Raw genomic sequence first — 27,737 nt, 5'->3', positions numbered from 1 at the left:
AGGAGAATCATAGAATAGTTTGGGTTGGAAAGGACCTCGAGATCATCCAGTTCCAACCCCCCTGCCATGGGCAGGACACCTCACACTAAACCATATCACCCAAGGCTTCATCCAACCTGGCCTTGAACACAGCTAGGGATGGAGTATTCACAACTTCCTTGGGCAACCCATTCCAGTGCTTCACCACCCTTACAGTAATTGATTTCTTCCTTATATCAAATCTAAACTTTCCCTGTGTAAATGTGAAGCCATCAGGTTAGGCTTTAGGAAGAAGTTCCCTCTGAGAGTGGTGAGACACTGGAGCAGGCTGCTGAGAGAAGCTGTGGCTGCACCATCCCTGGCAATGTTCAAGGCCAGGTTGGACAAGGCTTTGAACAACCTGATCTAATGGAAGGTGTCCCTGCCCATGGCAAGGGAGATTGGAACTGGATGATCCTTAAGGTCCCTTCCAACCCAAACCATTCTGTGATTCTGTGTTTCCAAACTCAGATACTTGAATACTTCAGAATTGCAAAGTAGAAATTAATTGACAGTTGATTTAAATATTAACAGTGTCTGGTCAAGAGATTTCAGGGGGAGGGAGCTGTTTGTCATATGCAGCAATTACTTTCATAGGACTTTTTCATAATCCTGGTCTACAGCCAAAGAGGGTCAGCTTAGTAGACATGGTTTCTGTTTCACAGATAAACATACATTTTCTAACTGTACATATATTTTTTAAAAGGAAATTAAATATTAAGTGATCATATTTACTTAAAGGACTACTTATATAATGTTAATGACTTTAAGAAATGACAGGAAATGCATGTAGTTGTTAGTATTTAATAAACAACGTGTTTCCCACCATTTTGTTTATTATGGCTGGTATAGTTCTACAGAATCACAGAATCCCAAGGGTTGAAAGGGACCTCGAAAGATCATCTAGTCCAACCCCCCTGCAAGAGCAGGGTAACCTAGAGTACATCACACAGAACTACTTGTAAAGTTGGGATTTATTTTGATTTTTGTTGCTTTTCAGCAGACCTGCATGGTAAGTGAACATATCTCTGCTCTTTTTGGTAGCCTGGAGAAGTAATAATTGCTTCATGCTTGGCTATTCTGACACTTGAGGGATCTTTTTTCTTTCATATAAGTAGTAGATGCAGCTTGTACTGTAGTTTACAGCAATATGAATTTGTCGTGGAAATGTGCTACAGTAACTATTGTGTTTGTTTGGTGCAGCAAAGGCTGTTGGGATCAGTGCTGTGCACAGAACAAAGCAAGATGATGGACCCAAGGTGAATGATCCCAGGCTCCTCCCAGATAAGTGTCTTCAAAGGACAGCCAAGGTAACTCCATGGAGACTGACAAGCGAGTACTACATTTGTGCTCACAAAGGCTGAAGGAGATCAGCTCTGACTTCCCTGTAGTCTCCATCTGTTGATCTTTGAATCTCATTCTCCATTTCAAAGAGAGTAATTGTCTGATCTGATAAAAATCAAAAGTCATGTTGTTTTTACCAATTATACTAGTTTAAATTCCCTTTCTTTGTTACAGAGACTTACGTAGCAAGATTCAGGAAAAAGATTGGCTACTAATATGAGTGTCAAGATATCCAAAGTTGTCAGAATGAATTCTTACAGACTTTGGAAAGGCTACTAGTGCTTCTGATTCAAGATTTAAGTCAATCTCTGAGTGTTAAGAGACCAGAAATGGTCTACCGGGTCACCTGGATCAGGTCTCTTCCATGACTTGGGCTTTCCTTTGCAGCGTTTAGATTCTGGTCCCTGCTGTGGGCTGGGCTGCCCTCTGGTCTCATCCAGTATGGCAGTTTCAGTGCTCAGAATCACACAGAGGTGCAGCTTCTGAAATCTTCTAGAAGGACTCTTCTGTATAAGCCTAGAAAATCGGCTATAATATTTCTGCTATCCAGTGATTTATTATGGTCTACAAAAAATATAGCCTGGATGAACACCTCTCTGGAACAATTATTTAGTGATATTGTAGTTTATTATTCTTTTCAAAGCCATGTTGTATAAAGGTAAAATAACCCCTAACTTCAGAAAGAACAGAGAGAAGGAGAGAACTGCCAAATTCCCCACAGCACATCCTTTCCTGTGGTTAGCATTGGATTTGCCAGTGGCACTGTTTTTGGACTGGCCTGTTCTGCGCAGAATGTCAAAATCACAGGCTGAGGATGCAAATGAAAGATTTTATAGGAGTTGCTTGTATTTTGTGGCTAATTCTCTGCATTTGGAAGCATCTGCTTCTTGTCTGGTTTTGTTCTGTAATCAAGAAAATTACTGTAGAGAGCTAGCACTTGGAAGGCACTTAGCTATTCTATAGCCATGAGCAAGATGGCAAGGAAACTACACTGTAAATAGGTACTCAGATAAAAAATGCACATGCACACATATACACACAGAGGGAAAACGTGATATAGGCATTGAGATTTTTCTAGATATTCTGCTGACCCTCTGCGTATCCCTGTTCCATTAAAGAAAATAAGTTTCTCTGAAGGTATTAACTGCCTCTTCCAGGTGGTCTATATTTTGGAAAAGAAGCATTCCCGAGCAGCTACAGGTTTCATCAAGCTTCTGGCAGACAAGAATAGTGAACTCTTCAAGAGGTGTGCCATGTTCTCACCTGTGGACCACAGAGTGCCCAGGATCTATGTGTCCTTGGCTGATTGCCCTCCAGACTTTGTGACCAGGCCTCAGGACTATTCAAATATACTCTTCGTCTGTCGCATAGTGGACTGGAAAGAAGACAGCAACTTTGCAACAGGGTATGTAGCTGCTATTGGAAGTAGAGATGACTGAGATTCCTAGTTGGAATGCTTGGCTTCACTTAATATAGTACATGTAATAGAGACAGGAATCTGTTAACAAGATGCTTGTCTTGTATTTCTCTGGTATTTGGTGGATAAACTGTGAGGAGGCTAAGGATAGCTCATCACTAGTTAACCTCATGGCTACATAATGTTAGTTTCTTTTGGTTCATGTTTCAGTGTGCTGGCACATCACAGTATTAATGAGCATATGGGTTTTGCTCAGAAAAGCTTGTAGTCTAGAGGGAACAGACACAGGTACTTAGCCTGACCAGTATAAGCACCATGGAGTGCTGACAGCCTTTCAGTGTTGCTTCCCTTTGTGTAAGAGTACTACACAGTGTGTAGGCTTTTCACTTCTGCATCAGGAAGTATTTCAGTAGCTGTGAGACTTTGTTTTGTAAGCTTTTACTAATAAGAAGTAGAAGGAAGTAACAGATTTTTGTGGTTTTAAATTTGCATTGCTTCAAGGAAGGTGTTGCACTCTGTGCATTTCAGGAGGCACTGTAAAGCTGTTGCTCTCTATAGAGTTCAATTTGAAGGCATTGTTGTCAGGAAGGAGGAGATTTTAAGCCAGGGCTACAGAAATGACCTATGCTGGGCTGGGTTTAGGTTGTAAGTTCATTTTGCCTCTCCACAAGGAAGCCCCTGTAGTTTTCAGCATTTTCATTTTTTTCTTAGGAACAGTTGCAGTGTGCCAAGCTCCTGCCTGGAGTAGCCACACTGTTTCCTGTTGGGTTGGTCTCTATAATAAACTGTGGATATTGATAAATTTGTTCAGTTATCTTGGGAAGACCTGAGTAGTCCTGAGTTGTTGATGATCCAGAGTAGGTAACTCTGACCTAAGGCAATGCTGTGCTCAAATTCTGCAGGTAGTGGGCATCTGGATGTAATCTGGAGCACATGCAGTAATGGCAGTTGGGCATAAATCCCAACTTTCCTCTTCCCCTTGCAGAGTTGTTCTGATAGGGTAGTACAGCTGACATACAGCATTAGCTCCGTGGGTTTTGGAGTCTTTAAGCCTTACTCAAACTGTTGGTAAAGCTTAAAACTTACATAAAATTTTGTTTGTTTTCTCAGAGTGTGTTAGCACAGATCTATCAGCTGTAGAACTAAAAGCAAACTATACTGAAGTCCGTGTTTCCCTGTCTTTAAGTTTGTTACCAGTTGTGACTGGTTTGTATTTCTAGTAATAGCAAGTTTCACGTACTCTTTGAAAGCCACATGAACCATTAAGTCACTCAGTTATTTCCTAGCTAAACTGCAGTGCATGAACTGAAGTGGACTCCCTTTGAGCACCACTTAACTAGGGGCTGGCTGTGCTGTGAACTTTACTGTATCTAAGTTTCTTAGTGGCAGAGCATTTTGTCTTGACTCCAGTGGAGAAAAGACTGGAGGGCGATTGTACTGTTTGGCTTCTTGTCATGAACAACCCCCCTTTTCAGCAGAAATGGGAGAAATTAGGAGGATGGGATAATGTCTTTTTTCATTGGCTAATGTGTGTGTCTTTAATCTGTGCTTCTGACAGCATTGTATATTCTCATCTGGGTGTTTTGGTAGTTTCCAAGAAGTAAAGGGTGTTGTCAGGAAAGAAAATGTCCATGATTGTCTTCATACATAACTATTTCCTATGGTAGTTTGCTGCACTTCCATAAGTGCCTTGTGGAGATAGGAAGCATAAAACCTTGGTGACCCATTTTGTTTTTAACTATAATTACATGCCTTTTTAAACACTGAAAGACAAAGAAACCTCTTGAAGGTCCCCAAAATTCCTGTTTGCTTTTGGGCTGGTTTCTAAGCTTGTTTCTGTGTTGCTAGCTATGGCCCACCTGAAGGAGAGACGAGTAGGTGATGTGCACCTTATTGCATGCTTGGTTTTTCTGAACTTCCATATGCACCCCTAGTTCTGCCTGTAGACTTCATGATACTCTTTTGACAGCACCACCATGGTTTTGAAGGCACCTGGACTAAAGAACCTGTAGGTCATCTCTGTTAACTTTTTAAGTCTGCTGGAAGTCTGAGAAGGAAACATCCTTCCATTTACATCCAGTCATTTCCACTGGATGGCTTGTATGTTTCTAGGCACTCTCCATCCTGCAACTGAATTCCCACAGGCATGCTATGCACCTTCCTCATATTTCCTTTTCCATTGGGAAGTTCAGTGCCAGGTTTCCAAACACATTTAGTCTGATCACATAGTCTGTCTTCCAGCGACCGGTGTGGGTGGAACAGTGGGATGCCATGGCCAAGAGTTTGGCAGGGACACTGGCCACTCAGGGTGGTCACCTGCACGGGGACAACCTGACAGTTCCTGGAGGTCCTTTTTTGGGGGGGGAGGGGTGGTTTTCTGTGTCGTGATTGCCACCTGGTGGTCAGCACTGAGACTCTGTCCCCTCTGAAGGCCACTCTGTCACCGCAGCCATGCTGGGGAGAAGCAGGTAGGAACTAATGCCTCCATGTCCCGCTGGCAGTGTCCTGAGTGTGTGTCGCTGTATTCTCTCCTGCATGTGAAGTGAATTTACTGTGGCAGTGAAATGGCAATTAACTATACCTGCTTTAGGTAGCAGGTAAATAACTTCAAAATATTCCCCTTTTCCAGATAAATTGTATGACTACTGCTGTGTACAGTTATTGTTTGGGGACCTTACTTCAGTGTTGGAGTCCAGGGCTGTTTGGAGCATTAGTCCAGGTATCTCTGCACTTTTGGATATGGTAAAGATGGAATCTCTTTGCCTCCATGCATGATGATGGATGAGACAATTAGAAAAAAAAAATAATAGTCAGATGTTGAAGCAGTGACTCCATGTGTTTTGCATGGGGCTTGTGGCTGTTCTAACTCGGGGCCTTAGATATTGGTCTGTCGAGGTGACAAGATTTGGTACAGCATTTGCAATAAAATTAAATGTTACAGGATGTTTTTGTACTTGATCCTCTTTCCAAAACCATCAAAGTGGCCTGAATTCCTTTAACCTCTGGAATTTTATTCTGTTTTTTTTTTAATTCACAAATGTATTTGGGATGGGGGGGAATGACCAGGTGTACCTTGAGAGCTCAGTGTAAGGCTCGAGGAAAGGTCTGATCCCTGAGCAGTGTACTGTGTTGAAAAACATGTTCTTGCAGACTGTCTCTCAGTGAAGCATGTTCCCTCAGCCTAACCACTCTTGGAGTGTGGGATGCCCCATCTGCCTGAGGAGCACCATGCTGCTCCTGTGCCCCAATGGCAGGTAGCTGAGGGAAGGCAGCTCTGTGGTGTGGAGTTGGGCTGGACTGTACTCTTGGGTGCTGGAGGTTCCCATGACACAGCTCTCTGTGATGCTCAGCCCTGCAGCCATCTCCACTGGGACCTTTGGGCTTTAGTAAGCCTGTGCAACTATGCCTTGGGGCCCTTGGCCCTGGGAGCAGCCATGTGGCCTTGCTTGCTCTCCCCTCATCTGCTCTTGCATAGGCTTCCTCTAGCAGTGGTGGCTTATTGATGTGTAGGATGTTCTGATGCTGGAAGAAACCTTCCATGTAGGATGACTGTGGACAAGTCTGCTCCAGGAGAGACTGAATAAGGTTGTTAAGTCCCTGTGGAAGTTATTCACTCCCATTTGGGAGCCTGCCCAGCTTTCCAAAGGAAACAAGGCTGATGTAATTATAATTTGTCTTTTTGGAGAGTTCTTATCATGTAACAGTTGAACAGGTTGGCCATTTTCATCTGGGCTGGGGAAATGGAGAGAGCTCAAATGTTTGTAGATATGGGTGGCTGAACAGATGGATCAGTGTCACCGTGAAGGAGAGGTGGCAGCATGAGTGTGGCTCTGCCCCAGGTGTACATGTATGGGAAGGCAAGCTCCAGTGGGTTGGCAGCTTGGGGCAGTTCATTTGCTTGCAGCTATGGCTTATTGGAGAACTACCCTGTGCTGCCCAATGCTCCAACCATGACATTCCTGTTGGTGCCTGCTACTACCATGTCTGACATCAGTTCAAGGGTATTCAAGGTAATGCTTCCCCATCACTGCCACAGAAAAGAAGTGTTTACGTCTGTAACCTTTGTAATATTTTTGCCTTTTAACATTTAAAAAACCAGATCCACATGCAAGCCTATGGTGTCAGACACTGTAAGTCCCTGGGAGTGAACGTCTGACTGCCGCTGGGCCCTGTGCCTGTTGTTGTTTGTAAGCCTCTTGAACTATTCTTGCTACCCTTGGTGGCCGCAGAGCCCCATGAGTGATTTTACAGCCTGGCTGTTACTTCAGGGCCATTGGTGATCCTATATGCATTACCTTTGATCACATGCTGTCCTGTCAGATTTTGCTCTGATGCAAGTCATCATGCCTGCATGGCCCCAATTAGAGTCAGTTGTACACTTTTTATTTCAAGGTACTTGGGAAATGTTCCCTGGAACACTGTAAATCAAATGTTAATTACTATTTAAAAAATATTAGTCCTATATCAAACCTCTGGGTAAACCCCTTTTGATTTGTAATCTAATTTCAGTAAACGGATCAAGAGAACATGGGTTTCAAGACTGAGCTGGAAAGCACTCTGGCATTCAGAAGTGCTTTCCATGACTTGTCGTGCAGACATCCAGCTGCCCTCCTGGTGCACTTCCCAGCTCTGCCCTTCAGAAAAAAAGGAGCACCTTCAAGCCCTTACCATTTGTTTTTGGCAGGGCAACTTCTTCTCTCTTTTCGTCTTGTTTTTTTTTAATTCATCCTCAGTGATGCTGGTGGGCCTGCGGACTCGTGGGCTCATCCTTGCTCAGTCTCCAAGCTCTGCACTAGACATTGGAAATTAAGTGGTGATTTCTTTGGTTTATTGTTACTCCTGAGAGAGAAGGAGATAAAACTGATGCTTCATTTATTTACATTAAAATAAGGATCAGACAGGGACCCAGCTGCAGGAACAGAGAACTCAGCCTTGGTGCCAAACATGCACGTATTTCTGCCATGCAATTTGTACATAAAGTTGAAACAATGGAGAGAAATATCTTTTATCCTTGTTTTCATTTTTATTTTAAAGCTAGCCAATGTGAACTCTACAATTTACCATACCACGAAGCGCACAGTCCTTTCCAACATATTGCACAATGTGACAGGTTTATTACACAGCCCTTTCCGTTGTGAAGAGAGCAAGCTTTGCTCCCATAAAGAAGATGGGCTTGCTTGTGCTGCTTGGATGGGGTTTGTTCTGTGGGTTTATGGCACATTTGTAGCCCCGAGAGTATCTTGTGTGTCCATATGACAAGTGCACTGTTTTGGCCCCAATTTAGGAATGTAATTAGTGCCTGTTCTCACTCATTGGAATTAAAGCAGAAAGATCAATATAATGATTGTGTATTTTATGCAGTGGAAAAACATTTATTAGAGTGGCTGGTTTTGCACTGTGTTATTACCCCTCTCTTTTGTGTCATATTTTGATGGATTTGCCTTAATCTCAGTTGTAATTTTCTTGGGTCAGGAGCATTATCTCTATTGGCTGTAATGTGCTATTCACTCTAATGGCAGTATATTAAAAATTAAAAAATCATTTATCTCTGTGTACTGCAGAGCAATGTGGGGCTGAGAAGGGGGAGCAAGGGGAGCCACCATGACATAGGTTCTCAAGTGGTATTTGTAACCAGCTGGAGAGGGAACAAATGTCCCATTGCTTTGGAGTCCCAGTTAGCACACTGTGTCCAGAGCCAAATGCTTGTTTAACGCGAGAGCTCACAGCCAGATGCGTACTGGGGTTTGCACTGCAGCAGATGGAAACTTTCTCTAAGCATAATAGAGCAGCAACCTCATCCACACATGTGCAGAATACTTCATCAAAAACTGTTAGCATGTGGGGGACAGTTTCCTCCGTCTGTGACTTGCTTCTAGATTGTGGGCTCCTCTCCAGTTAGCTCCTGGTTCATAGGCTTCTACGTAGCTAGGAGAGGAGGGACAAAGTACTGGGAATATTCAAGTCCTGGAGAGAGCATGAAAAAGAGTAGAAAGACAATATGTGGGCATGTCTGTGTGTGCTACTTCTGTAAGGAAAGCAGTAAAGTTCTTTGCACCTCTGTCTTCATAGGGCATCAATTTGCCCAGGCAGGGATCCATAGTGCATCCTTTGAGATGGAGAGCAGTGTGTTGAGCTCCCTGTGAGCTGTCTTCTGCAGAGCTGTCTGGGATCTGCTGGAAGTGTGTTCTCCATTTTGGGTAGTAGGAGTGAGTCACCTTTTTCAGTGGTGAGGAAAAGAAGGAGGATCTCGAGGGAACCAGCCATGTGTAAAGCAAGAGCTGCCAGTGGGGTGGGCTATGCTTGTCTATCCCTGTTGGATGTATTTTTTCCCTAAAATTTGACACTTACCTCTGCAAAAACCTAATAATATGAAACATCTAGTTAAAATGAGATGCATGAAACAGCCCAGGATACTGTCTGTCTAGTGTTTTGCATCTCCAGCAGACGTAAGTCATGGTATAGTCTGAATTCCTGCCAAGTCCTCTGCCAAAACTGTGAGAAAAGTGAATGGTTGAAAGAGTATGTTTGAGGGCTCAGCAGCCTCTCTCAGGAGACAGCAGAAACATGACAGTAGTAATACACTTAAGAAAAGCATCCCTATTTTTCTCTCTGCAGGCAATTGGCCAAAAGTCTTGGTCAGGCTGGGGAGATTGAGCCGGAAACTGAAGGGATCCTGATGGAGTATGGTGTGGATTTCTCTGACTTTCCCTCTGAAGCCCTGGAGTGTCTTCCTCAGAACCTGCCCTGGGTTATCTCACCGGGAGAGCTGGCCAAAAGAAGAGATTTAAGGTAACAACAAAAGGTGTGGTCTGACACCCTTTCTTGGGCTGGTACACAGTGGTGCTATTTTGTTTTGCATTTATCATGCTTTGAAGAGGCACTGACTTTATTATGTGCACTGTATTACATGTTACCTATGCCTGCATGGAAAGAAACGACTTTTGAAAGGGTCTACAAACTCCAGTTATTTGGAGAAGTGTTATGTAAGGCAAAAAGTCTTTTTCTCAAAAGAGCTATTGAAAACCGAAAATTTGGTGTTTGGCACCTAATCTGAAAGCTTTATGTTTTTGTCTGGAATGTATTACGATTTTAGTGGTAGTTTTATAGCAGAGAATTTCTGAACGCCTGGCAGATCAAATGATCTTGGGCATTGTTACTTTGAAACTTAAGCACAGGTAGAGACTGTCCTGTGTTTTCCTGTCTAGTCTGGATGTTTTTCTGAAGAACTGGTGTTGTGTGGAGTTCATGACAGCTCTTAATCAGATTAGCAGCTGGCAAATGAAATCCCTCCCTGCAGCCTGGCAAATCTGTGCTGTCCCCCACCTCACATTAGCCATCCCTGCAACTTTAGCGGTGCTCCTGCCAGCTTTTGGGAACTCCATAGTCTGTTGGGTGGTGGACACTCTGACATTGCTGGACTACTTAAAACTAGTGGAGTTGCTACACTTCAGAAAGTCATGTTTCAGATATGTCCTTACTAGAAAAGATATAAAGACAAAATTAAAATAATTTGTTTAGAAACTCACTTTGCAATAAAGGAAGGTGCAAGAAAGCAAAACAATATATTATTAATATGCTAATGTTGTGTCCAACTTCCACCTTTGCTTGTGCTAGAGCATCCTGTCTCAGTTGGAAGATTTGTTGCTTTCTTGGATATTGCTGTGTTGAAACAGGTCTATGAGCCTGATTCTTTAAGACACTGCACTGGTACAAGCACCTAATCCTGCACTGTAGCCTGCAACTTCCTTACTGCTTCAGCTTCACTGGATTTCCATTCCCTTACAATAGAGTAATTCTGGGAGGATCACAGTCCTGATTGACTAGTGGTAATACTCAGATACTAGATCCAAACTGCAGGCTTCAACTTGCTTAAAAAAAAAAAGAAATTCTAAAGATCCTGAATGCTGCACTTAAGAAATCACTGGAAAGTGCTTATTCTTACAGTCTTGACTACATTTCAGTAGCATTCTCTGTTTCTTCTGACCCAAGTTCTTTCAAGCAAATAAAGAGCTTGACTTGTCTCCAGTCAGACAATCAGTTTTGAAACAAATTCCAAGTGCAATTCTTGTTTTATCGCTGAATTATTTCACCGGGACTTATCAAGGTGATAACACTTTTGCAGTTAAGCTATTTAAATCCTTCTCTGCCCCTTCCTGACCACTGTGCACACTACAAAGTAGATTTCCTTTTGATCCTCTCAAATATAAACATTTAACAGTCAGAGTTTTAAAGACAATTATTTGGGCTTAATTTACTAATCCTTTTAATGTCAACTGCCATATCGCTAACTAGTTTGTGGTCTAAACACATAGGGAAATAGCAGACTTCTAGTTACAGAAAGTAAAATACAGATAAGTCTTACTGTTTCCTGACAGAGGTTTGTCTACCCAGAAAAAGATGAGTTTTATTAATACAGATAGTGTGGCTCATAGATGAGTGGAGTCCTGCAGTTGATATTAAATAATAGCTTTCATATAGTTGGCAATAAGTGTGTTGTGGTCTGCAGTGTTGTACAAATAGCTGGTACACACTGACCCAGTCTGGCATCTTGAGGAAGATACCTGAACCTGAGTATCTGGTCTGATTACACAAGGGAGTTGTCTTGTTTTCCAGGGGAACTTGCACTGTGTTCAGTGACGCCTGCCTCTGTGAGTGCCTGTCTTTGCTGTACTTTGTGCTTGTTGATCCCTCGGGCTCCCCAGAGAGCCCAGTAGTCTCAGAGTACACTAAAGTAAATTAAAAACTCACCTTTTCTCCTGAAACTGCTATGTTAGCACTTCTAAACAGCTCATCCTAATTCAGTTTACACATTGCCCACCTGTCAAATACATACTAAGAGTCTGGCTTATAATACTTTCATCTCTAATAAATCCTCTCTAGTTCTGTTAACATAGTGCTCTAAATTTTCTAGTGTCACACATTAGCTTTTGAGATTTGGAGCCAAGACCTAAGTAAAGTCTTGGGTTTTGGGGCATTTCCTCTCCCTGAGATAACTTTTCCTTGTTTCCTTTCATCATGGTAAATGACCCTTTCCTCCTCTTTGTTCTGCTAACCAGTGTCCTGAGTGTGGTCGGGTCTGTTTGTGTATAGAGCACAGAGGTAGACATTTGTTGAGTGTGGTTTTAGATGAAAGTGAGACAATGTTTCACCAAGCTGCTGAGGCTGGGCAAGAAGAGGGAAAGATATTTTGTCCATGCCATCTTGTAAATACGTTCCTTGATCTTCCTGCGAGTCTTTCAGTTTTACAGGAAGCCTGTTCTTGCCATGCATAGTCTGTTTGGATAGCAACTGTGATCTCACCTACGTAGCCTCTGCAGAATTGCTTCCAAGGCATCTTTTTTTTTTCTCATTTCTCCAGTAATGGCTCACAAGGAAAGGTTTACATAATATTTTAATATTACTTAGGGCAGAAAAGATCCAAACCTCGTGGATAGCTTTGAAATCTTTTAGCTGATACAAGTCTCCGCACTGCCACTAGAGCACAGTTTTGCCATGGACACCTGCTTTTTAGCTCCCTGGGTTTATCTGTTTGTAAAATTAGGCAAGTATTTTGTGGGTACTCCCAGCTTATTTGTTTGTAAAGAGCACCAGAAACTTTTAATGAAAAGCATTAGGCAAGTATTAGGTGTTGGCATCGCATACTGCAGTTGTATTTTATAGAGTGTATGAAATTTCATAAGGTATCAGAATAGTGTGGTTAAGGAAACTTCCCTTCCTGAGACTTTAAATGTGATAATACAGATAGGACCAGAGTTCTCATTTTATTATTCAGGTTGACTGGAATTGGTATTTTTTTCATTAGAAGTTTAAAAAGTGTTTGGTTTCTGCTTTTAGAGAAACACTGGAGCATTAGTGTCATAGAGACAAATTTTGATGGGTGCAAAGTTTCAACTGTTTTCTGGTCTTTTTCCAGTGTTTCAACATGTAATTTTCATTTCCTTGTTTGCTTTGCACTTATTATTTCAATGGTGTGGGACAAAATATAGCCCTTGAGCAGAAGAGGGATCAGGGCAAAGAAGGAAATGTAAATTTTGGAGGTAGGTGCAGGAGACATGGACTGGAAGAGGAGGCAATTTGAAGAGGTATAGCCAGGAATCTAAGAAACCCAAAAGCTATTTCTAAGACTCATTGCAAATGTTTCTAATTTCATTCATATCTTTTTGTTTCCTTTACTGCTTAACTGGGACAAGAAACTAAAGCCAGGAAAGTCCAATTATAGTGGGAAACAAAAACCTAAATATTGGAGAGAGAAAAAAGGATGTTCTTTGCAAAGCAATTCTGCCTTTTGCTTGCCTCCCATTGTTGGTGTTACTGTGGAAAATGTATAACATCACTCTTTTGGAAAGCACTAGAACCTGTTCAAGCAGAGATGGTTTATATAGTCTAACATGGAAGAACTTGAGGATATCTATTTCTTTACCATTTTTACTAATAATAAGTGAGCCTGTTGACCTCCGCTGGACTATTACAAATGTGAAACTTGGCACTCAAAATTGCTTGCTCAAAATTTTCCAGTTGCTTTCTCTTTTTCCATTTGATGTCATCCTGCCAACTAGTGATTTTATTATTATAAACAGGACATTGTATTCACTTTTAAGAAGAAATATGAAGCTGAAGGTAAAATTACAAACTGCAGTTTCTCAGCTGGCAAAATACAAAACAATGAGCTAAAAATACTGAGCAGAGAAAGGGTGCTGCAGCAAGAAACTCTGAAATGTCTACAAGATGGATGTGGTCTGAGGAACAGAAACTGACTTCAGCTGAGCAGCCCTGAACTCCTGCAAATCACCAAATGGTTCAGGTTGCAAGGCTCCTCTGGATCCCCTTGCTCAAAGCAGGGTCAACTAGAGCAGGCTGCTGAGGTCTGTGTCCATTTGGGGTTTAGATAGGTCCAAAGATGGAGGATTCCACAACCCTTCTTAGGAATGCCTGCTAGGGTTCAGTTACCCTTACAATAGAAACATGGGCGTTTTTTACCTTTAAATGGATTCTTCTGTTGATGGATACAACTGAGAAGAGTCTGGCTTTGTCTTTACTCCCTGTCATAAGGTATATTTTCACACTGATAAGATCTGTCTACATGAGCCTTCTGTTCTTGAAGCTGCTCTGCCACAGCTCTCTCTGTAGGTTGAATACTCCAATTCCTTAATCATAATTGAGGCCCTTCAGCAACCTTGCATCAGTATGTTGATGTCTTCCTGCTACTAGGCAGCCCAGAATGGGATGCAGGACTCCAGCTGTGGTCTCACCAGTGCCAAGTAAAGGGGAAGGATTGAAGTACTGCATTTCTTGACCTGCTGGCAACCCAGGAGGCTGTTGACCACCTTTGCTACAATGGCATGTTGTTGGTTCATGTTCAACTTGTCCAGCTGCTTTCCAGCTATCTGGTCTCCAGGCTATACTGGTGCATGGGGAAATTCTTTCCCATATGCAGGACTTTTCCCTTTGAGCTTCATGAGATTCCCTTCAGCCCATTTCTCTGCTGAGGGCCCTCTGAATGGCAACATAACTGTTCAATGCTCTCATGAGGCTAAAAGGCCTGGAGGGCATCAGAAGGGCAGACAGCAAGGATCCACCTCATTGGCAGGAGACAATTAACGTTCACTTGCTTCCCTTACAGGGCAGAGTTAATGCACTTTGTTCTTGTAGACAAAAAGTTCTAATTGCATCTTGGTATTTCAGCATGTGACCTTAATTGCAGCTGACCTAAAGCTATCCAAGTTGTTGAAGGCTAAATTGTAATTTTGGCTGCCCATTCAAAAATGTAGCATCCTTCCTTTAGTTGATAAGGGAGAAAGAGTGGAGGTGCTGTGTCTTTGTGTCCACTGTGGTGGTAAGCTCTATAGCACTGTGAGTCGAAAGCCCTGGCAGCAGGACAGTACCTGCACTGCAGTTCTGCCCACTGTTCAGCTGTAACTTTCTTGAAGAGTGTTACAGCTGGTAACAGGGGTTAGCAGTGTTTATAGTAAAGGTTTGGCAGCATGCTCTTTGCTGTAGATGCCTGAGGGCATTATTGGTTGATAAAATGAAAGGTGATGGTAAAAATGGCAACTTTGAGCTGTGCAAGGGGTGTTGGAGGAAAGCAGTTAGCCTCTGAAACAGATGTCTTTTCAAGGCAGGTGGATAACTTCAGTTAGAAATGAGTGCAAGTCAGATAAAATATCATTAAATAGCTTGTTTCCTGGAGATTTTCCACTACAAAAAGCTGGTGTTAAGTAGAGCAAGACTTACTCAGCTATAATAGGATATGTAAAAATGCTCTGGTTTCTGATGGAAACTGAGAAATGACTTGTTTAGCAAATGTATAAGCAGCATTGCTACAGACCTGACTGTTGTCTTGGCATGGAGTGGAGACACAAACAGAGCCAGATTATGATCTCTGCCCTCTCACTGAGCTGTTCTGTGACTAATTTAATGTTCTCCGTAGGGAGATACAGGCATACACAGGATTACTCAGTGGTGTGTAAGGATATCAGATCAAGTCCCTCTAACAGAATTGGTTCCACAAGATGGTGATGGTGGCTGTATGTGCTCTGGGTCCTTCTGCTGGCCAAACAGTCTGGGGAATGGTACTCTTCTTGGTGAGGGGAATTTTGCATTAGCTCCATCCTCACCCATTAGCTGAGTAAGTAAAATTCTGAATAAATATGGTGCTGCTGTCAGAGTGATGTGATTCAGCTCCTCGCTTCTGGTTGGCTTCTTCAGGTCCTCCTCTCTGTTTTCATAACATTTTCTACTACACTATAGCTACAGCAGTTGTGGTGACATTTGTACAAAATGATGCATGGTCTTTGTTCTCAGATGCTGTTGTTACCAGTGGCTGGTGTACATAGACACGCTGGCAACTTCACTAATGTTTTTCCTTACAGGAAGGCACGTTTCATCATTGGAAGTGCAGCTTCAAGTGGAATTGGTAGCGTATAGTTGAACAGGATTATTGCGTTCAGATCTTGCAGGCTTGCTTAGTGAAGAATCTCTTTAGTTGTGGAAAACAGTAATAACTTTTGTGACTAGTTTGTTATACATACAGTCTTTTTCCTGTCTGGCTGCCTATTTTAGGAGGTAAATAACAGAGGGAGATGAAGATAAAATCTTAAATCAATTTGAGAACAAGTCCCTTTCTTACTGGATTCCACTAGATAACAAAGTGGGCTTTTGCTGAACAGAAGAAAGTGCCTGATCATCTCATGTTGATACATGTTAAGCGGGCCCAGTTCAGGTGTGCCAAATACTGCCTTTTGCCTTAATATCACAGTACTTTGCTGGTGCTCCTTTCTTGTTAGAGAGGCATGGTGGTAGATAGGAGATGAAGGTTACAAGTCCTGGTGTCAACCCAGGTATCTGTCTCTGATACTGTAGGTGAAGAAACCTATAGCTTCTTCAGTAGGTGTGATGGGCTGACGCTGGCTAGTCACCAGTGCCCATCAAAGACACTCTATCACTCTCCTCCTCAGCTGGGCGGGGGATAGAAAATATAACAAAAGGCTCATAGGTCAGGATAAGGCCAGGGAGAGATCACTCAGCAATTACTGTCATAGGCAAAACAGACTCAACTTGGGCAAATTAGTTTATTACCAATCAAATCAGAGTAGGATAATGAGAAATAAAATCTTAAATGCAAATCTTAAGTACACCTTCTACCCATCCCTTCCTTCTTCTCAGGCTCAACTTTACACCTGATTTTCTCTACCTCCTACCCTCCAGTGGCACATGGGGACAGGAATGATGGTTGCGGTCAGTTCACCACATATTGTCTCTGCTGCTCCTTCTTCCTCAGAGTTGGACTCCTCACACTCTTCCCCTGCTCAGAGGGGGGTCTCTCCCATGGCATACAGTTCTTCACAAGCTCCTCCAATGTGAGTCCTTCCCACAGGCTGCAGTTCTTCACAAACTGCTCCAGCATGTGTCCTTAAGGAACAGACTGCTCCAGTGTGGGTCCCCTAAGAGGTCACAAGTCCTGCAGCAAACCCGCTTCAGTGTGGGCCCAATGGGGCCACAGGTTGTGTCAGGAGCCTGCTCCAGCATGGAATTCCCACAGCGTCACAGCCTCCTTTGGGCATCTCCCTGTTCCACTGTGGGGTCTTCCATGGGACAGCCTGCCTCACCATGGTCTGAACTATGAGCTGCAGAGGAATCTCTACTCCAGCGCTTGGAGCACCTCCTCCCATCCTGCACTGACCTTAGTGTCTGCAGGGCTGTTTCTTTTATACACTGTCACTCTTCCCTCCAGCTACAATTGCTCCTGCACAGGAATATCCCACCCTTCTTAAAGATTTTATCCCAGAGGTGCTACCACTGTCACTGGCTTGACCTTGGCCAGCAGTGGGTCTGTTTTGGAGCCAACTGGCAGTTTCTCAACACTACCCCTGTAGTGTGTTGTCCTGTCCACACACCCCCAAACCTTGCCACACAAATCCAATACAGTAGGTAATGCAGTATATCCCCACTGGGGAATTTCAGGGCTGATCACTGATCACTAGGTTGGGCTGGTTGTTGCAAGGAACATTTTCCTTGTGGCTTCAGTCTGATTAAGTGGTCTGAAGCATGCTCTGATCCTGTCCATCTGCCCTGATGGTTTTTGATGATTGGATGTTTGTTCCCGGGTTATTCTTAGATCCTCACTCTCTAAAAAGAAAAAACCCCCACTATAATATAGATGGCACACATGCAGGTGTATGAGGCAGGGTTGTACTGGAGGTATTACACCATGGATTAGAAGTGGGGTAGTCTGGAAAAAACTAATACAAATAATTCTGGGAGGTGAGGGACTGATTTACAAGGAAGTATTAACTGTTCAGTGTGAATTTGCCAACGCTGAAACCAGAAGTTTGTGAAAGGTAGTAGTTGATAGTTAAAATATGTGGACCAAAACAAAAAAATTGAGAATCATCTAAGGTGGTGGGAGGATAGAAGGGGGCTTTATGAGAACAAATAAGGTAAAACAAGGAGGAAACCTTCCTGTCCAACCTAAATAGACTGTAACTTAGACTAAAGTAAGTACTGGAAACTCCAGCACTAAAGCTGCTTAATACTATACTGGAGAAAGTCTTTACAAATGTATTTTCATGAGTAGTCTGGCCTTGACCTATGCAGGTTGAATGACCTAATGTCTTTTCCATTTCTAGCTCTGTGCATCTATGATTAAAGTAGTTTATACAATGCAAGCACATTTTCAATTACACACCACCTTTTAGTGTGGGATGGTGGTGCAGAGACCTCTGTATATTTGTGGCACAATTACAGCATGACTTGTAGGAAATACTGCTGGTACTTGGTCTCTCTGGGGCTTTGATCTTGTTTATATATATGTTGGCTTTTCAAGCCATTTAGGTATGTTACAAGACTGCAGTGCTCTCCCCATCCCCACCCCCATCTTTCCTCTTACTCGGAGGTCATAAACATATAGAGGGAATAATTAATTCTGGTTCGGCAACCCAGTGTGCAGTCCTTGGTGAAAATGTAAGTATTTTTTGTTGTAGATGTGTAATACATCAGAGTCATTGTAAGATGTTCTCTTGCACCAAGGTCTGTTTTCTGAGCCAGAACAGGACATTAGCTAAAACATAAATACAGAGAAATTAAAGAGAACAGTACTGGCTTGATGTAGAAAGTTGGGTTTTCAATGCATACTGGATTTTTGTGGAGCTTAAAACAATCAGTGTTTGGAGGGGGCAGTTTTTGCTTCCAACTATTTTATAATTTTGGTTCATTTTGAAGTTCACGCACCATGAAAAAGGAGATTTCTGATGTGTCAAGTATCTTTGTTGGCTTGTTACAGGGCACTTGGAGTGCCATTAAGAGATTTGTCAGGGTATTTCTATTGCAGGAGTATTTTAAAAATATACTCCTTTTAAGAATCTGTTTTGGAAGCAGCCACTCTGGGTTTTTAACTAAAATCTGCCAGCGTCAACTGTGACAAATGTGGTAGACACTACATGTAATAGATGTCTCTAGGGTTGGGATGCTGAAGTCTCAAAAATGTTCAGGCACTGATTGTTCTCAGAAATTTCTCTCACAGAAAGAGTACTTCATCCCTATTTGAGTGATGGACATCAGCAGAATTGGTCCTGTGCTTACTGGCACGTTATAACAAACCTGCACAGACACTGTAGTTGAGCTGGGTTTACTTGTGATTGAAGAACGAGATTGATTTTTGTGGTTGCCATAACAATTGGGCTGTTGTGTGAAAACATGTTAGTAGCATTCACTGGAGTGAGTTGACTGCTCTAGGATGCCTGTTCCCAAATTAAAACAACTGTTTGTAGCTCTGAGAAATGATGCCTGTTTAACTTTTGCAGGATGGCGCTCAGCAGGGTCTTAGAAATGACCTGAAGATCTTAAAGATTCTGAAGTGCCTTTGGTGTGCTTAATTTTAAAATGTCAGCTTTGAGCAGGAGTTAATAAAGGTAAACTTGAAGGCTGAGCTTTCACTCCCACTAGGCTATTGTATATACTCACAAAGTGGAAAGAACAGGACAATTTAGGGAGTCCCTAGAAGAATGTAAATGCATTGCAAGTGTCTAGACATACAGTCAGTCGTACTGTAAATGTCTTAGCACTGACATACTCAAGTTTAAAAGAAGGCTTGCACTGCCTAAACTTTAATAGACAAAATTGTGTTCATTACTGTCACATCTCTAGCTGCAGCAGTCTGATCTTTGCAAATAGGCTAATGCTTCTGTAGAACATTTAGTTTGGTGCTTCAAGAGCTGCTGGATGACTGGAGGGACTGTGGGCTCTGAGCAGTGAGCCTGGGACAGGTTAGGATGGTCAGCATGTGGGTAGCCATTCTGCTGCTTAAATCTTCAGTTGTGCAGTGTTTGTGTGCTGAGAATTCACAGGCAGGTTTCAGCCACCTTTTTTAGGCTAGTGGGTGCTGTGGCTTCCTATGTGTTCTTTGTTTTCTTTTGCAATCTGAAAGTTGCTCTTCGGAGAAAGTCAGGACTTCCTGGTTCCTGAATAGCTTGTTCGTACTTGGTTCTTCACAACTCTGCCTCTTGCAAACGGTCACTTTAGCTGTAAAGACAATGTCTTGCTTCGCTGAGGGTTTTCTGATGCTCTACTGGGAACATGCAGTTCACTGAACTGTTCTTTCACAGTTGATGATGTTTGTTAAGAGTGGTGAAAATATGGGCTTCATGTCTCCACTGGCAAGTTGACTCATCTGTGTGCTGCTGACTGGGAAAGATATCCAGTTGTGTTAGGAGGATCTGCATGGCTGCAGGGTGCTGCTTTGTCTACTGTGTACATGCTGGTGCTTTTCTCCAGTAGTAGCACCATGCTGCTTTTGCAGACAATCACAGTGGTAACACCCAGATTTTGCCCAGCAGCTGGCCATGACAGCAGCCTTGCCTCTAATACAGCCTGAGCCCATGGTTTACAAAATGCAATGCTTCATCTTGATTCAACTAGCTTTCCCCTTGAGTGGAAATGGAGTCCTGACCACTGGAACTTGTAATCTTGTTTTGTAGGTGTTTATAATTTATGGCTAAACTAACTGACATTGAATGCTGAACAGTTTATCTGGCTAAAATGGATATATTGTACCTCACTTTGTAGCACCAACTGTACAGTATTTTCTCTGTTGATTCTCACATTACATATTTGCACAAAGAAAAACAAACTGCTGTTGCAGTCCTGTGATCTGCGAACATTTTAATTATCATGTTGGTAATTCCAGCTCACCAGCAGACTACTTATCTTAACTCTACTGCTGCACTAACCATTAATTCTAGGTCCTGTTAAAGGTAAAAAGACTAACTGCTCTGCAGATATGCTTGTCTGCTTTAATTAGTCTTCTGTAAGCTGTGCAAAGAGAAACTACACTTAATTAACTTCCCTTAAATTAGGATTGATATACCAGCCTGTATGTGTTGACACTGCTGTTACTGTCTAATAAACTAAGCGCTTTATTCTGCAGTTTTTTCCCTAGGTGGTTGGTTTACAAGATGGCAGGCAGAGCCAGTGTGCAAGTATTGACTTTAGTAGTGCTCTTGTCAGGGCCTTGGGGCTAGAGGTGGCTGGGTCAGTGCTCCTGGCAGGGTATGGGCAGTCTGTGTGGCACATTACTCTTGTTTGCAGATCCACCATGCTTTGTTCACCTGACCCTCCAAAGCTTTTGCAGGCATTGCCTCACTCCAGTGCATGAAACCTCTGGCCATGAGGAGGAAGGAGGAAAGATTTTTTTCTTCTATGACAGCAACTCCATGCCAGAGCAAGTCCACCTCTTAACCTGCATTAAACATATGTTTTGGACAGAGGCTCCTGTAAAAAGTGCAAGTTTCCACACTGAAATGTTTGGTTTTGATCACTGCTGGTGGTTTCTTAAAGGAACATGTTTATCTCTAGTCCTTCCCAGTATGAAGACCAGAAAATCTCTTAACTCTGTGTGTGTGTGTCTATCTCCTAAACCATTTTCCTTTAACCAAGTTGTGTGTCTTTTTGGAACAAGTGGACCTGGAACATCTCATTACTTTTACAAAGTATGTTTTGACAATTTGAGATGAATAAACCAGGTTTTTATTGGGTGTAATGACAGTGAGAGATAGCTCCTTTGGGGCTTTTAAAGAAGGGGAGAGCGGAATGATGAAGCTGTTTAACACACAAGGTCACTTTGGCAGCCCTGCAGAAGCTGGAGACAGCTGCCAATTTGTATTACCTGTGGTCAGTGCAAATATGCCTGCATGTAGCTGGGCTATTTCCTTGTGAGTAAGCAATGCCTTTGTTAGCAGGTACATAAAAAGTCCTGTTGCCTTGAGGTTTAGTCATGCAACCCACAGCAGGTTAGTTTTGTTATCTGTTACCCAATACAGTTATGGTCAGAAATGTGGTCTGATCTCTCTGAGGTTCCTTGTGCCACAGCCTTTGGGGTATTGTGCAGCCAGACAGTATGGTCAGGGGAGGAATTTGGATGGCTCCTTCCTCTTGACAGGGTACACTTGCCACATAGCTTGAAGCAGTGTTATTTCTTCACCCAGATGGTTTTTGTCAGCTGCCTTCAGGGTCCTCTCTGGGGATTTGTACAGGAGTGGCTGGTGTAGGTGCCAAGGGAGGGGAGGGAATGGTTTGCCCACATCCAGCCTTTCCTCCCCTTGCTTGTCATTCTTGTCATTGTCTTGTGCTGGTTCTCTCTGGGGCAAGAGGTGGCTCTCTGCAGCGTGTGGGAGATAAAAGGTGACACTGGTGGGGCTGGAGGAAAAGCAGAAGGTCACAGACAGGAGCACACCTTCCTTGGGGACCTTGCCCTGAAGGAGCACAGGTGGGGTGCTGCCCTCAGGCTTGGTGCTGCAGTCATATCACTCGATGGATTGTTTTCTTTCCCACGTGCCAGCTCTGGTTCCTATAGCCATCTGAAACTTCTCCAGTAATAAAAACTGAAAACTAGAAATATAATTCATCACACTTAATAACACAGTTACCGGTGAGTGGAATTTGCTTGCGAAACTTCAGCTAGGTGTAGTCCTGTGTGCCAGCATTACCTCACTGCTACGAATTTTGAGCTCTGCAGATCAGCTTCTCTTGTCCCATTGACTACCTGGGCATTGGCTCTGCAACACTTCTGTGGAGTCCTTATCCTAGGGAGTATCATTCCTTGTGTTACTTGCTCAGTGACTTTCTTACCTCATCTTGCTGTCTGTGCCCAGAATAAACTGCCTGTGACAAGCTACAAGTCCAAGTCCCCTGAGTAGTTTCAAAGGAGAAGCAGATCTGAGCCTAGTGGTAAAACATATTCCAGCTGTGCTGCACATAGAAATGCTGATGAGAAACGCTAAATCAGTATTTGTCTGGACTCCTCTTCAGTTTTGCATCTATGAGTTTGAGTATCTCAGATGGCAAGCTGTGTCTGTGCCTGCAAGTTTGCATGCTAAGAGGCTGCTCGGAGCCTGGCCAGCAGGTCCCGAAGGGCAGCAGACTGTGCACAACATGTTTCCTGGGGAGGCTGGGGCTGCCCTGCCAGATCCACAGCAACTGGGGCCACCACTGACCTCTGCAGTAGATTTGACTGGCCAAATGCGTCTCACCAAAGTGGCCTGTTAGTTGCTACCATTGTATAAATGTGTTCAGAATTTGGCTCCCATGTATTTATGCTCACTTCTTTCCAGGGTAGACTGCAAATATGCACTTAGTTGAAACCAATCTGCTAATGTTTAAACTACCTGAAGCTATGATTCACAATGGGTGGCAGATGCTTGTGGGTGCAGGCCCTGAACATCTGGGATAAGGTATCTATTCCCCAGACTCAGGAACCCACATTCTCTTTGAAGAAGCTTTTAAACCTTTCTCTTGCTTGTCAGATAAAGCAAGCTATAAGTGTCCATTCAGTGCTGTTTGCTCTTTTAAATTAAGGAACTTAAAGTAATATTTACTTTATGTGGCCAGCAGGGTGGGAGTCACAATGCCAGGATGCTGTTAACCCTGCACGTTAGCAGGATCTGGTGTATCAGTGCATGCAGATTGGCACATATGCATGTCCCCATACTGCATGTAGTATAGGTGTCTTTGTATTTGCATGCACACAGCTCCCTAAAGTTGTGCAGTACATCGGAATGGTAGTATCCTGGAATTCCATCCTTAGGTAGAATATTAAGGATTAAATATTTATGGAAGTAAGATTGCCTGCAAGCATTTAAAAATTGATTGATTCCCAGTACTGAATAGCTAGGCACAACAGATAAAGTCCTGGCATAGCTGAAAAGATTTTATATCTTTCAGTGTCATAGTCTCTAATTTGTTTAGATGCATGGGAAGGATCAGGAACTAGCGTGTGTCTGGGGGTTAAGGCAGCTTTGCTGTCCAATCTGAAAGGTTATTCTAAAAAGATATTTAAAGTCTCAGAAGGTAGTGCAGTGCTTTACTGATTTTTATGTCTTTGAAAATCTCTATTTAGTGTGCCTGGTGGAATTATATAAATACATGCTGCCAGCTTCCTGACACCAACAGATACCACCCAGAGCATCTAAGTACTGAAGTGGAAGGCCTGTGAAGATGGAGACATTGATCTCACTGTGCGAACACCCATGCAAAAAGGCTGTGACTTGCTAATTCCATGTGATACTTGCTCCTTTGAAAGTTCACAGTAATTTTTCCCCTCTCACCTCTCCTGCCCCAGGAGTATACAGATCGTTACGCTGTAAGAAAAATGTGTGTTTTCAACTGTAGATCTCTAGAAGGGAGTTGCCACAGGTTTTCTGTGACATTGAGAATAGAAGAAAAGAAGTGGTCTGCTCTCTTCCTTAGCAGCCTCAGCCTATACCACTGTGCTTGGGAATCTTTTAACTAGGGAGGGTCGAACTTATTCAAAAGGTTAAGATAAAAGCAAGATAAACCAGCAAACCTGTTCCTTTGCTGTCTTCACTGCTCTTCAGATCCAGCCCCCCATTCCACACATTGCTTGGGTGACCACTGCTTTAGTCCAGGGGCCTGGGCAAGAAGTTGCTACAGGGCAGCCCAGCATGAAAGGCAGTCCTTTAGCAGGAGTTTAGGAAGTTTTGTTGCATGCTCCATGGTTTTGGGTCTCTCTGGTGCCAGGCTGTGATTTATTAAAAATGATGATTCTTGAGTCAGATGCTCTATTTTGTGTCATCTGAGTGGCCTCAGAGCATATTCATGATCTGTCTTGGTATATTCCTGGTGTTCCTGCCACATGTTGCTGTGGGACATATGTAAATAAGCTTTCCAGGACACAACTGCATCTTCTAGGTACTACTGGTATCAGTAGTATCAGCACAGCATATGCGAAAGGGTGTTCAGCTTTTCCTAAGCACTGAGTTGGTTTGCTAGATCTATTTAGCTGATTTGGAGCTTGCTTTCTATAACTTTCAAGTGTTTCCTATTGAACTTGTTTTTCTCTTTGGTGCACAATAGATGTTATAAAGTGCTGCACTTCTTGGGTGTCCTTACTGAGCCAAAAACTCACCCTCAATTCTGCCATAATTCAATTTGGTTTGTAAATGTTTCACTGCCTCTGCTATGTGCTAGCTGTGCTTGTGAAGTTTCAGATGCTGTGATATCTACTCTTATGCATGAATATGGAGGTTATTCATGTTCCATTTAACTTTGCAATTAAGAACAATCTATTTTTACTCTAGCTACAAGACACCAAGACTTTTTCCTCACCTGCTTCTTTGGAGTGAACTTGATGGGCTAAAATGTTTAGGTTTTGTGGAAGAAAAAGAAGATCAGTAATGAGATGAAAGCTGTTAAAAGCAAGCAGCTAAACCAAAAAGAAAAATTAGATAAAAACCCAAACAACCCACCCTAAAATAAACAAGCAAAAAAACATCTCCCCCAAAAACCCAAACAAAAAAAAACAAAACCCCCAACCCCCCAAGGATATTCACTTGTTTAAACCTTTGTTTTGTTTTGTTTGTGTTTTGTTTGGGGTTTGTAAATTAGATTTAGACTTTCAGGTGAGATTGGAAGATGTTACAACAGACAGAGTCTTTTGAAAACATAGTTGTTGTGGGGATGTCTCTGATGGTCTCTTTGTTTTGGTACCTTTGTCATGACTGAAAGATAAATTTTCCTTTTTTTCTTTTTCCCCTGGATAGGAAAGAATGCATTTTCACCATTGACCCGTCAACTGCCAAAGATCTTGATGATGCTTTGTCCTGTAAACAACTCCCTGATGGTATGAGATATATTTTACAAAATACTTCTCAGTGTTTATGTTCAGCCCTTGGCACCTTTGTGTATATAATTTGTCATGAAGTATTCTTTACCAAATATGAGTAGAGTAATAAACCAGTTTTCTTCTTGTTTTAATTGCCTGTTTTCAGAAATCTTAGAGCAGATATCTTCAAGCTGCACTCTAAAGTAGTCTCAGTGTCAGGAAGTGCAGAACCATAGTGCTTTGCATAATCACAGCTGTAGTTTGATTTGAGCAGATCTTGGCTGTCTCCTGTCATTATGAAAGTTACAGCTGGATAGCTGATCTACTACTCTTGCAGACTGAAGTCTAGTGAAACTTTGACCTTGCATACATAGTCCCTGGATAAAGGAATCCAGGTTTTGAAGGTCACTAGCTGAATTGCTTTTTGTTGTTTATGGGATGCTGGGAATTGTCAGATGAGCAGAGTGTGCCTTATAAGTTGCGATATTCGTCTTATTGCCTTTTAAGCTTTCTGTTCTGCCTTATTTGTACTTCTGCTATGCTGTAAGCCAACAGAACAGAAAGTAAAGCTCTGGAAGCCAAATCTTGATGATTCTGACTTAAGAAACTTCCCTCTTGTAAGCTTACTTTGCCATCCAAGTTCTGCTCATTTACTTTGATGAGATTCAGTTAACAGGCTTGGTTAGAAATACTGCATGATTTGATTAGTCTATCCACCACTAATAAAGAAGATAAAGTGATTTTAATTCTATTTTTTCTTGATCTCCTGAATCATCACAATATATTGATACCAAAGACATCATTTCCTTTTCTTCGTTGATTTCTTTCTGTGCAGTGTGGCCAATTAATTGTCATGTCATTTAGACCCAGGTACGGAATACTATTACAGGGCTATAAAACTGATAAAATCAGAGATGAAAGAAAATTTGAGGCCAATAAAATTATAATGTACAATAGCAGTTTTGAGGCAAGATTAAGGCAAAATACTGTTCTATTTCACAGAAAATTTAATCAGTCTTTTTGAGAGTTCCTAAACTGAACTCTGTTCTCTCTCTTCCCACTTTGTCATCTGAATAACTGTAGATTTATGACAGTGTTGTGATCCCACAGCCCTTCAGATGTAAGGTGTTGAAACTCTGGCTTCTGAGCCTTTACAGCACACATATGCCTGGGCTTTAGATCCTGCCATCAGAAAACCATTCACTGAGCTGTTTTTTGTGCATATGTCCACAATTTTCTCTTATCCATAAGCCACTGGGAGAGGGGAAAATATCTGTTTGAACAAGAATTTTTCCTCTCCAGAAAGTCTGCAAAGCCTTTGCAAGTCTGTCATACTTGGTTCTTGATATATCTGCTGATCAGGGGTGTGGCTGCGCTTTGAAGTTTGCCTTGTCTCTCCAACCCCAACTGCAGAAAATGCTGTATGAGACCTCTTAAGCCAATATATAAGGAAGGGGATGTACCAGTGCAGAAGGGATCCTCTACTTGTACAACCAAGAGTGTCTAAGTGTTACTAGGATGATACTTGATTAAGGGAGCTCTGTAGCATGACTGCTAAAAATCCCCTTGTGATGCAGAGGTGTGTGGATGCAGCACTGTCATATACTCTAATCATGTCTCTTTGGATCACATCCTTCTTGTGCAATCCACCTGAAGGAGAAAAAAAAAAAAGACTTTTTTTAAAAAGTTGTCTTCTGACTGGACTTCATTCATGTGCTTTGCCAGTCTTCCCTGCTTTGTTGCCTTAGGGTTTTTGCTCTTCTTTGTACAGGCATGAGGCAGAGGGAGCTGCCTGCATTCAGGGGAAAAAGCGAACACCCAGGCTTTCTTGGCCTGATTATTTCTGACTCGTCCTTCTCACAGGGGCTGTGTTAGGCATGTGTTGTCTTCCTGGAGCCTCCAGATGAAGGTTTTTCCCTGCCTTCCCTGATCTTCTATGAAAGTTAAGAAATATACAAAAGGATCATGTAAAAGCAGTGCTTTCAGGGATTGTCTCTACCTGTATTTAACAGAGGAGCTGGTGCAGTTCTCTCTCCCAACATATCCTGTTATTTCAAAAGTGATCTCTGCTGCACTTAACAGAGTGGACAGAGGATTCTTCTGCGGTCAAAGGTAATACTTTCCTTTCCCCAGAAAACCAGGCAGCTGGGAAAGGTAAAATGAATCAGATTACAGGGTCACTGCAAAGGGAGGTTTGCAAAGCTCAGTTTTTCAAATAAAAGTGGAAGATGCAGGATGCATTCTCCTCTTTCAGTTCCCCAAAATAAACTTCACCAGTGTGTTTTAGAAGAGACATGAAAAAACTAGGAAAGAGTAGCGGACAGGGCACAGCTGTCTTCCTGAGAA

General features: G+C 42.5%; 1 protein-coding gene across 3 annotated transcripts in view; it reads left to right on the top strand.

Annotated features, from left to right (window-relative positions):
- Window positions 1-27,737, top strand: part of DIS3L2 (DIS3 like 3'-5' exoribonuclease 2) — a 205,184-nt gene that overhangs the window by 75,245 nt on the left and 102,202 nt on the right. For all 3 annotated transcript variants that reach the window (XM_031043063.2, XM_005142298.3, XM_031043064.2), the window contains 4 exons: window positions 1,222-1,328; window positions 2,520-2,767; window positions 9,395-9,568; window positions 25,330-25,409. In XM_031043063.2, the coding sequence (XP_030898923.2) occupies window positions 1,222-1,328; window positions 2,520-2,767; window positions 9,395-9,568; window positions 25,330-25,409 (609 nt within the window). The remainder of the gene's footprint in view (window positions 1-1,221; window positions 1,329-2,519; window positions 2,768-9,394; window positions 9,569-25,329; window positions 25,410-27,737) is intronic.

This window comes from Melopsittacus undulatus, chromosome 6 (genome assembly GCF_012275295.1).
Source record: "Melopsittacus undulatus isolate bMelUnd1 chromosome 6, bMelUnd1.mat.Z, whole genome shotgun sequence".
Lineage (NCBI taxonomy): Eukaryota > Metazoa > Chordata > Aves > Psittaciformes > Psittaculidae > Melopsittacus > Melopsittacus undulatus.
The sequence above is the reverse complement of the archived record's forward strand: the minus strand, read 5'-3'. Positions and strand labels throughout refer to the sequence as shown.